This window comes from Juglans microcarpa x Juglans regia, chromosome 5S (assembly GCF_004785595.1).
Source record: "Juglans microcarpa x Juglans regia isolate MS1-56 chromosome 5S, Jm3101_v1.0, whole genome shotgun sequence".
Lineage (NCBI taxonomy): Eukaryota > Viridiplantae > Streptophyta > Magnoliopsida > Fagales > Juglandaceae > Juglans > Juglans microcarpa x Juglans regia.
Window position 1 is genome coordinate 25,572,868 of NC_054603.1, and position 12,092 is coordinate 25,584,959.

General features: G+C 38.1%; 1 protein-coding gene across 1 annotated transcript; it reads left to right on the top strand.

The window, feature by feature from the left end:
• Positions 1–1,193: 1,193 nt before the first annotated feature.
• LOC121267252 (putative F-box/LRR-repeat protein 23) lies at positions 1,194–6,947 on the top strand. The gene is made up of 2 exons (XM_041171100.1): positions 1,194–1,525; positions 6,059–6,947. The coding sequence occupies exons 1-2, from the start codon at positions 1,194–1,196 to the stop codon at positions 6,468–6,470; spliced, it is 744 nt and encodes a 247-aa protein (XP_041027034.1). The 3' UTR covers positions 6,471–6,947.
• Positions 6,948–12,092: the final 5,145 nt, after the last annotated feature.

Sequence of the window (12,092 nt, forward strand, 5' to 3'; positions counted from 1 at the left end):
GCAACTCAGTTTCAAGGGCATCAAACCTTTAAGCTGATTGGACAGGTTTTCAAAACTGACCTTATAATCATCAACTGAACTAGTTTGGAGTAATTTAGTAGGTGATTCCATGGGATCATAGTAGGCACTAGGGCCAAAATGCACTAACAAGGCACGAATGAATGAATCCCAATCTGTGAAAGCTTCCATTTCCTCCATATTTTGGAACCACACTAATGCTTGTCCTTCCATATGGAAAGATGCCAGTCTCGATTTATGTTGGGGTAAGGTATTATGAAATTTAAAAAAATGGTTTACCTTATAAACCCATCTGTTAGGATCTTCCTCATGAAATGATGGAAACTCCGCTCGGACAGATCGTGGAACTACGTCACCAAAAGCTTCCTTGCGATTTTCATGGTGTTAGTCAGTGACTGAGGATGATTTGGGTTCCTCATTGTACTAACTGTGTGATTTCTTTTGCAGCTCCAATGTCAACGCTGCTAGCTGGTTGCTGACCTCCTTGTGTAAAGCAGTCATTTCCATTTCAAGTGTTTTGAATTGAAACTCTGAGCACTTCTTTAGATTGGACAACTCAGACTCAAGGGCACGTTGCTGGGCATCTATATTTTTTTTCAGGGCATTGAGCCCTTCGTGTAATTGATTATATCTAGTTCCTTTAGCCATTGATTCTAATCAAGGATCAGTGACACTCTGATACTACTTATAATACTTCATACACACAGATAGGGAATTAAAGGGGTTTCTCACTTCAAGAGTGAGGCCTCCAGATTCAGATGAGAGAATTGAAGGAAATAACTGAATATCACTTTTTGCTTAAAAAACCGAATACTCATGCGTCTGCTTTACATACAGTAGAGGCCTCAACAGAAAGTGATTCCAACCAATGGGATGATGAGAACTAATAAAGAGATATAACAGACAATACAATTGTAAATGCTGGTAAAGCAGTAAACTAATGACAAAGGACTTAAGAGTAATTTCCGCTACATAAGTAAGACTGGTGCTGCTGCTTCCACGCGTGAGCTTCATCTGCTTTCCCATTGCACAACCGCTACGAACCCACTGCACTTCACCAAACCTTTCGACCAAAATACTTCAGATCAGACTTCTTCATCTCTTTGCTTCGTTTCTTCTCGAGACTTCCCAAAGACTCCGCCTTTCCTCCCCCAACTTCCGTCGCCTGTGACACGATGGACCCTCCTCCTCCCCCTCCTCATCCCCAATGCCAGTTCCGGAATTGGCTGGAGCTTCCCCGGGACGTGACGGTGTCGATCCTCCTGCGGCTCGGCGCCATCGAGATCCTGACTAGCGCGCAGAGGGTTTGCTTGCTCTGGCGCAACCTCTGTAAGGACCCGTCCATGTGGCGTAAAATCGACATGCGCAACCTCGGCGACCTCTGGGATATGCCTTACGACCTCGAGACGATGTGCCGTCACGCCGTCGATCGTAGCTGCGGCCAGTTGGTCGATATCAACGTCGAGTACTTTGGCACGGACGAGCTTCTCCACTACATTGCCGAGAGGTAATTTATTTTGTTTTTCCATTTATTTCTGTTTATTTGTTTTTTCGGATTTTTTTTTTTAATTACGCGACTAACAAAGTTTTTGGTTAATATACATATATGCTTTATTTTGTTTTTGTTTTTTTTTTTTTTTTTCATTTTTAATTTATTTTTGGGTGGAACTTTGCTGTGCTTTGATATTGTTGGGCTTTTGTAGTCCAACGTGATTGGGAAGACAGGAAGAGTATTCTAGTTGTTAAGACTTATAGAAAAGAAGTCTTAAACTCAAAAAAAAAAAGTATTCTAGTTGTTAGACTACTACAAGAGTTTTCTAGTTGTTAAACTCACCCTCCTCCTCCCCCTCCTCACCCCCAACGTGATTGGGAAGACTTATAAAAAAAAAGGTATTCTAGTTGTTATAACTTTGCCCATCTCTTTGTGCATTGTGGCTGGGAAGATTCTTGTAGTAGTCTAAATTTTTCTCATCTCTGTGTATTCTCTTTATTGACTTAAAAGGTTTACACTTCCAGTATGTTGGTTAAATTGGTATATGTGAGTTTAAACTGTGCTTTGTCTAGCTGGTGCCTATTCTCCTGGTTTAACCTCTCATCAAACCCAAGAGTTAGACTAATGCAGAATCGCTCTGCTGTTTTGGAATCACTCCAACAAAAATTCGAAAACTTCGAATGGGCAACAACAACTCCTTCATTATTTTCGTTCTTTCCTTAAGTATCAAACCGACATTACAAACTCCAACTCCAACTAGGAAAGCAAAAAACTAGGAAGAAGTAAACTAGGAAAGCAGTAAACTCGGAAAGGAAAAAAAACAGAATTAATCCAAAACAGAAACTGAATAAATAGACATTCTAAAAACACAGACTTTCTAAAATTCCTCTGCATATCATATCAGCTCCATCAGCCCCATTGATTACGGATTTAAATTACCCCCTTCCGGATTTGCCTCCTCATCAATATTCCCCTCTTGATTTGCAACAATTACGGATTTTTTTTTTCCCGGTTAAAGTGTATATGTGAACCTTGCTGCTGGCCAATAGCAGACTTATACTTTAGTGCCCTGTCACAGCGTTGGTTGACGGTAGCAGCCTTACCCAAACAATGGTTTTATGGGAGTTATAGTTAACAAATACTTGTATGCAAGCTTTGGTGAATGATCCTATTCCAGTGATCTGTATAGTAGATTTGATGATCATCAAAGGCTACCGTATGAATATCTGAGTTCTATTGAAATGACCCATCTGTGTTGGGACCCCAAAAAGACTAGTCAATTTGAAGCTTCCTTAGAATCACGACATACACCCAGTTTCACCTAGTAAGTAGCACCTATGACTACCTTTATAACTTTCCTGCTCTATGTGATTGGGAATTTTCTGTAAACATAGCTTCCCTGTTTTATAGGTCTTGCCCATTTAGGAATCCTTGAATAAATAGGTTGTTCCATCTTATCAAGACGGATTTGTTTCCTCATGGCCTATAACTTAGGGTTCCCTCTTATAAAAAATAAATAAATAAATAACTTTGGGTTCCCATAAAGTTAATTTTGTAAAAAGGTTTTGTGGTATTCTTTTCTCGATGTAGACTTGGATGTTACAAACTCACCCCCTTAAATTCTAGCGTCCTTGTTAGGTTCAGGACATACATGACTCTAGTATCACATGGCTGGCCTCATTAGTTGGCCTGATATCATATTAAACGGCCTAGGTAAAGTGCTAATCACAAATGTGCTGTAAACTTAAAAAAACAAATCACAAGCTTCTATCACGTATTAAGACCATTTTTACTCACGATTATCTTATAACTTACCCACTCTGTGAGTTGTTTCGCCTATCAATGTGGGACTGGGGTGTTACATCTACCAATGCAAAGATTCTAACAAAAGCAACAGAAGCCCAGTTCCTGAATGGTAGGAAATTACCTCTTCAAAAGTGTTTGAAGTGTTCTTTGATGAAAGTCGCAACTCAGGAAAATTGGTTGAATTTCTGTTGTCTTGCATACATCTATGTCCTATGATAGCTTTAGGGCTCATTTGAACACTTGGAGTATCTCAAAATCTGTGAATAGTAGTGAAATCATTTAAGTTAAGATATTTTATTGAGTTTTGGAAAAGGAGAGAGAAAATGTTGAATAAAAATATTACAAAGTTAAAAAATTGTTTGAATGTAATTTTTGTTTTGAAGTTTGTAAAAGTTGTATTGTTTTTTGTGTTTGGATAATGATCAGATGAAAAAGTTTAAGATTTGAAATTGAAAAGTGTTTTGTGTTCGAGTGATGTTTCAGAATAAAATTATGAGAAGTTTTGAGAATTTTGAAAATTCTGTGTCTCATCTCTATTACCAAATGAGCCCTTTGTCAACAGTTAATGGTTTTACTCAGAAAATGAACGGTTTTATGGGAGCCATAGTTAACAGCTCCTTCAGATATGTGAATGATCCTATTCCAGTGATCTATACTAAGATGTCACACCATGTGGATATGTAAAATAATGGCGTTTCCAATCAAGTCTCTGAGGTGCCTTGTCAGGTGGCATTTTTTTGTTGGTTGGTGTCTCTTGGAAAAATTTTGACCACGGCTGATTTGAGAAAGCGTGGATTATTTGTCGCAGATTGGTGCTTCATGTGTAAAAAAGAAAGTGATTTCTTTGGGCCACAGCTGTAGATTGTTGTGGCCTCGATTTCCATGATTTTAATGTTTTAATTACTTCTCTCTAACTAGGTGTGACCTTTTGTATACCATCTTGTGTACTTGGGCTATGCCTATTCATATCAATATAATCATTTACTTATAAAAGAAAAAAAAAAAAAGTGAATCTGTCGACCGTCTATTTCTTTATTGTGAGGTGGCTAAGACTTTGTGGGATGAGATTTTGGTCGATTGGGTGATGCCTAAGCAAGTGGTGCATCTTTTTTTCATGCTAGCAAGTTTTTAAGGGGAGACATCATATTGTTGCCATATGGAAGATGATCCCTTCGTGTTTGATGTGATGCTTATGGGTGGAAAAGAATGGCGGTGCTTTGAAGATAGAGAACACTCGAGGGGAGAACTTGGGAGTTTTTCTTTAGTACTTTGTGTATTTGGGCTGAGGCTCTTGTATTGAATGGAGATAATCTTCATGATTTGCTTTTAGCCTTTTCTAGTTTCTAGCTTGTATTTAGGTGTTTGCTCTTGTATACTCCTTGTGTACTTGGGCTATGCCTATTTACTTGGTAATAAAATTCTCTTATTACTTATAAGAAAAAAAGTCTCTAAAGATAGTTTTTCTCTGGTGACTGTACGTGACCCAAGCTTTCAATTTAAGTGTACTATCTTTGATCAAATTTCTAGTGCCATGAATTTAGAGTTCCCCTGTAAAACTCTTTTCTACCGCACCATACACCCACTGGGGTGCGGGATGGTTGGGTTGGAAGGAGGCATAGAGTGATCAGTTTTATAAATCTTGCACACAATGAGTGATCTATTGCAACCACATTGATCCAGCTTTTTTCTTTAGGCAATTTTTTGTGGCATACAAACCTGGCTTGGGGATAAAACCCAATTTGACCACATTGCCCCATAGTTTTGGCAAGTATGGGTGCCATGGGCCATTGGCAACCCCATGGATTCAATTATCTATTGACAATATTAGCAAGTTTTTGGTTCTCCAAACAATCTTCCACGCTTTGGTTCAACAGACTTGTTCAACCTACCTCATTGTAAATTGGAATTGTGAACTGCAAATCGAATTGATCGAGCACTACTTCGTTCCCAAAAGATCTCAATTTTATTTTGGGAACATTGTTGGTCAAGAATCTGTTCATTTGGGTTTTAGCTTATAAAAAAATGCTAATATTTCTTTTAAATCTCTAAAATAACTTAAGCTTATATTGGGCCTGTGCATCCCTAGGATTAGTCGGGACTTTATTCTTAGACACCCGGTGCCAATAAAAAATAATATAAGCTTATATTCATTTATGGTTCCATAAATATATGTTGAGTACCAGTATGAGCTCTAGCTTGTGTTTTCTAATAGATGAGTTGCAAACTTGGAGCAGACTGCTCGTGTTCGATTAATCAGCAGGTTAACTTATGTCCTCCCCGCCTACCTTTTCTTTTTGCCCCTCCCTCCCTATTCAGTTGACTTGTCTATTTTGGCTTAGTGCCTCAGTAATTCAACAGTCTCTGGCTCTTGGACTGATGGCTTCAGTGCATGTAGGGAGTTTCCCTCCATGCATGCAGAATGTTCCAAACTACACATTCGTATCCTTTTACTCTTTTTTTTTTTTTTTTTTCCTTCTCTTTGAACACTTTTTTCTGCATGCAATATAAATTAGACAGCATATCTCAACATTGCAGCCCTCCATGAAGAATTATGAGGTATGGCATGCATATGCAAAAAAGGTATCCTTGCTCTTTTATACAGTTCACAATCTATTTAGTGGGGTTTATCACTGTATTCTAACTATGAATTTGTAGATGCGGGATTCTTCCAAATACTTCTATTTTCGTGTCATCTTATAATTGCGGGTTAATTTTTTCATCGCCTTCATGTCATTTTAACAGTTCAAGTCAGGTCAGACGTCTTCGACTCGTATGTTGCTATAAAATTTCAGGCAAGGGATTGAGTGAAGTGGCTGCAAAACTTCCATTGTTGGAGGACCTTGAGATTTTGTATGGTTTGTTGTCAAAAGAACCTCTGGAAGCTGTGGGCCGTTGTTGTCCTCTTTTGAAGTCACTCAAATTCAATAGCCAGGGCTACAGAAGACCTCGCATTGAGTGTGATGAGGAGGCAATTGCTATTGCAGAGAACATGACTGAATTACGCCACCTCCAGCTTTTTGGAAATAAGCTGACTAATGATGGCTTGAAGGCAATACTTGATGGTTGTCATCACCTTGAATCGCTTGACCTACGGCAATGCTTCAATGTCAATCTAACTGGGAATTTGGGAAGAAGATGTGCGATCTCCTTGTGATTCCACCGATGACTATGAATTCAATGCTGAACTTCATGATACCAGATCTTTTGATGGTGAATATTGGTATGAATTCTCAGGTGACGGCGATAGTGATGACCCAGACTTTGGTGATTTTGAAGATCAGTGCCGAAAACTTTTAAATGATTAGCCTTCTGCGGGTGCAAGTAAGTAAAATGACTTTTGTGCTGCACTTAACTATTGGACGCCAATATTTTGAAATGTTTTGTTTTAGTAATTACGTTGTGACTAGGATTTGATGGTTTGCAGTCTACTCATGGTATCCTTATATGTGAAAAACGTATTTTAAAACAGACAAAAAATATATATATATATACATTATATTTACTAAGAAGCTATAACTTTGGAGGGGGAGAAGAAAAAACATATGAAATAACTCAAAATGGTTGAATTGCTTGATAGCATGGTTTTCTACTGCACCATTCCTTCACCAGCTCCTTCCTATTATACATACTGTTAAGGTTTCAACAAAAAGTTGCCCCAAGTTAAGGTATCAATCAACACGATTGGGAGCAAAGGGAGAGTTGTGAGGAGCAACAGTCTTTGGAGCTGATCAGCGATTGAGAACGTACGCTCGCATCTTGGGTCCCATCTGAAAGGAACAATTTTTTAAAAGCCTACATGATTTTTGGATTGTCCTCGCTCATTTACATGCTTCTGGGCCACGGAGAGAAAATTGATGCATGCAAAGGGCCCCATGATAATTTTAGATGTAAATAAGGTGCATGTCGTGGGAAAGGCAAGCAAAAAGTGCAGCAAGTGAGTTTGTCTGTCCATTAGAGCAGTTGCAGTCCTCTGAAAGAAGAAGCCAAACTCCCATATTTAAGAGTCTTTGCTTAATGTTATATAGTGCATTCGCTCCATGACAAACTCGAATACCAAACAGTCAAACCAGTACTATTTACCCACATGGTTGATCATGAACACAACGTCCAGGTGACGAAAGTAGCTAGCTAGCTAGGAAACCAAACCACAGAGAGATCAGATCCGAAGTGATGATCTTAATTTCTTTGCGTTTAAATGCTGGAATTCTGCGTTCTTTTGGAGTACTTTATAATTAATTTGTGACATTTCTGAGGTCGACACATGTTACAGAACCAAAAAGAATGGAATGATAATATTAGGGCAATTAAACTAGTTCAAACAGGGGCGGACCTACCTTAGGCTCAAAGCCCCCCAAAATTTTTAAAATTTGATGAAAACTAGATTTTAGAAGGTGTTTTTACAAAGTAGACTATATAAAAATTAGTGTTTAGTCCCTTCAAAATTATTTTTTCTTAACTTAGCCCTCCAAATTAGATTTTCTGTTTCCGCCCGAGTTCAAATGCTGCTGACATTAATGGCTGGCAAGAGAAACCAATATATAATTGTGTTAGATACTGTGGCATTTATATATAGGCAAGACGATCCATCTGTGCATTGGATTTTTGAAGGACTTCTATATATATATATATATATATATATATGAGGTAGGGTAGGGTGGGGCCCAAAAATCTAAACCATAGGTTTTCGTGAATTAGGCAATAATCAGACAAGCAAATGATCAGTAGCTTTCAAACTGCTAATCCCAATTAAGAGGATATTGTGGACCAAAAGTAGAACTGATCACTTTGTCATCCACTTTCAACGTTTGGCATGTTCTCATCATGTGCAGCTCTGTCTCATCAGGAAGTGCCTAGAAAGTTAATATTAATAATACGAAACATAAATTATATATTAATAACCCTAAACTCTACTTGCCAATAGAAAAATTGCAACCAGCTTTTGATGATCATTTTAAGGAATTAAGCACTGAGATTAAAGTAGGAACGTCTATATACATCCTAAAACGTGTATATTTGCTGACCACCTTTTTTTTGTTCTTTCAAAAAGCTTCTTCCACAAAGATTTTCAAGATATCTCCAACTCATCTGGTAATAATTTGAACAAAGGGCATGCGTACGGAAACTTCCAATTTCACTAGGAGTTCCATGTCATAGATCAGATGCTGCTGTCTTTTTATCTCTTTAATTCCTTGGGAACACGCTTCTATGGCTTAGAACACACGGACAGCAATATTGTTTACCGTTCGCATGATACTTTGGTTGTAAATTATGTGCTTTGTATCATCCTTAAACTTGGACCTGGACATGATTTGTGTCTTTGATGATAATTACTATGTACGTATCATTTTTTGCTTAATTTAAATGCGAGAAATAGTACTTTAGGAACTGATACAGAAAGATTATGAGACCATGATCTGAATATGCAACAAGTCGGGGGAGTTAATAAGGAAAATTAGTAAAAAAGAAGAAGAAGAAGAAGAAGAAGAAGAAGAATATATATGATACGGAAAACACCCAGCCAATATTCGGCCCACTGGTTTGGTATATATGCCGACAAATGGACAAAATATGCCAAGTAGAAAGCTAGGTTCATCCTCAATATATATATATATATATATATATATATATATAGGACATAAATTAATGTACAATATTTAAAACAAACTAGCTAGTATTAATTCAAACGTTTTGGTATCGCGTTATTATATGATTAACTTCGTATTAAAATACAGTGATCAGTACTTCGTGTAACTCTGAAACTTAGAACCTCATAAATTAAATACTATACAATATAATGATTGTGTGATCATGAACACAAGTACAACCCAAAAATAGAACATTTTGGGAGTGTGGAATCCGAGTTAATCCTCCCTAGGACCATGCATATATAAAAATATGCACGTTTGATGTTCCGCCAAACTCTTTCAAATTGCATCTACGTACTTGTGCTAGCTAGCTCCTGATCATTTTGTACCCACACACACACATATTGGTCTTGGTTATGAAGATTTAGCATATTGCTAGCGATTTATTTGCCTTAAGTATGCTGTTGTAAAACACATTGTTAAGAATTTGGACCTACCAAATTTACCTCCTTGGATCCATCCTTTAGAGGGATATCAAGAAAAATAAAGAAATAATAATAACACAAGAATTTACGTGGAAAACTCTCCAATTGGATAAAAACCACTAGGCATAGAGAAGAAAATTCATTATGTGAAAAATTGTTACAATCACACAATTTCTCTCTTCACCCCAAGGACACCCACAAAGCTTCCCAATTAGCAAAACTTTAACTCTTACCTCTTCCCCTTTTAGAAAAAATGGCTAACAAAGGAATTTTACTAGAGTCACAAGTTACTAGTTAAGCTTATGACTTGGTGTAATAAATCAAGGAGGCTAAGCCTCCTTTTCTAAGCCTTTGCCCATGCCCTCTTCTCAAATCCCATTGATGTGGGACTCCATAGAAGGAGCACACCTAATAATCTCCACCTTGCGACTTTGGCTAGTCCCACAGCTACACTTGTAACGCTCGTCCTTATGGTGTGACTTTTTATAAAATATTTTTATAAAGGACGACAGGAATTACCGTTCGATTTAAAACCTTTTATTTGCATACTCAGGGAGCAAGACTCTACGTTTATAACATAAAAACGTGCTTTTAGAATAAAAGAGGTTTACAACGGAAAACATTAATCTTACAATAAAAGGGTCTTTCGTACAATTAAAACTCATGCCTAGACTTCCGTGCTCTTCCCCATGGGCCGTGTCCGTCCTTTTCACTCAATTCCTGTGAGGGGGAGGGACATGCATAAAAACTAAAATGAGTCGATAACTCGTAAGCATTACTTCATACAGTTAAAATATAACAACATAGGTTTTCATTTATGCATTCATCATTCGTACATACTATACGTACATGCATACGCGCGTTCATTTAAAAACATCACTGGATGGGGTTTTCTTTTGAAAATGGACTTTCTTTTCGTAAAACGTGTCCCCCGTCAGTGCCTTCATTTCTCCAAGAATGCGATGCATTCATGTATACGTGCGTTCATTTGAAAACATCACTGGATGGAGTTTTCTTTTCGTAAAACGTGTCCCCCGTCAGTGCCTTCATTTCTTAAACGTTCGTGCGTTCGTGCGTTTATGCATACATGCGTTCATACATTCTTTCTTATCACTTTCATAGGCCAGTACACACTGTTACGCCTTGTGTGTTAGGGTTATCGGTCTTCCTTTGGACTCGGACTCCACCCGTGGCCACGAGTTGGGAATCCCTTTCATAGGGGTAGCACTGGGTGCACTACTAGTACTACTTACCCGACATTGCAATCTGCCCATTCATTGGTACCCTTTTCATTCATTCATGTGGCCGTTACGTATCTTCATACATTTCATGCTTTCATGTCTTTCTTGCTTTTCATTCATTCGTTCATGGCAGCTCTAAAGAGCTGGAGCTTTCATTTAGTTTTTTCTTTCCTTTAACAGTCATTTCATGAGAAAACATTTCTTTTCATGAGAAAATATTGTTTAGGGCATAAGCCTGAAAAACGTCTTTCCATTTTCAGTTCATTTTAGTTCTATGCTTCGTTTAATAGTTCGTTTATGGAAAACGTCATTTGAAAACATACATGAGCTTAAACATCGGCTTTCATGGTATCCATAAGCGTCACCTTAAACGTCGTCTTTCACGGCATCCACGAGCATCATCTCATGGCACGCATGGAAGCGTCGGTTTGTAGGATCCATAAAAGCGTCCGTTTTCATGCCTTTCATGCAGTTTGTGGATTTTCTTAGAAAATACATACAATAGATATATCGTATAGTCATCCATTCACATGCGTACAATTAATACTTTCATTGCGTAAAAAAAGGCTGCCAAGGGCCGTACATACGTATACCTTTGAACACTTAGCATTTTCTTTCGTAAAATGTCTTTCGTGTATTTTCGTAAAGCATCGTGAGGAAAAGAGTTTCTTTTCGTTTCTTTATATTTTAAGAAGACTCTAGAAGAGTATGAACGTAACACTTACCTAGACTCTATGCTACTTGCATATCATGCAGTCCATTCATGTGCGTGTCAGATGGCAACCTACACACATACACATAACCTTAACGTTATTCTCTATCTAATGCATAAGCAACTTAAACTAGAAATAGAACTACACATCACTTGGAACACTCTCATTCTATCCCGTGCACTTACGTGCCCTTTACAATGCTAAACCCTTCGAGGACCACTTACAGTCACCACATCTTCCAACTCAAAGTCTTGCCTCGAGTGCTCATCCACTAAAGTGAACCCATAATTCACCTTAGGATTAAGACACACTAAGACATTCGTCTTACTCTTCTTAATAACCACATTTGACGCATGATTCCGACCGATGGAATTACGCATTCCAATCCTAACAATACACTCGTTACTACCTTCATGCACCTTAGCCCACACTAAATCTTCATTCCCATCCATACAAGCCACACGGCTCTAAGCTAACTCTGAGGCTTAAGCACTGTGTAACTGTGCTCAAGACAGTTTACCCATTACTTATGGTGAATCCGTCCGGCACATGTGTCTAACTAGATTACACATGTATTTTACCCCCTTATCACCTAAGATCAACATATGACACATTGATCACCTACTCGCAGGGACAAGGGTCATACTCCGATACCAACCTTCTCTTAACCTGGCTAGCATGACTCTTCATGCTATCCATCCCTTTTGACAGTTCATTCCAACACTTAACATGACAAGACTCCATTCATCACT

Excerpts from the sequence above, each read along its gene's own strand:
- LOC121267252 (XM_041171100.1), top strand. The coding sequence starts at position 1,194 with ATGGACCCTCCTCCTCCCCCTCCTCATCCCCAATGCCAGTTCCGGAAT. Across the intron at positions 1,526-6,058 it reads CTCCACTACATTGCCGAGAG|TTCAAGTCAGGTCAGACGTC; the intron begins GTAATTTATTTT and ends TCATTTTAACAG.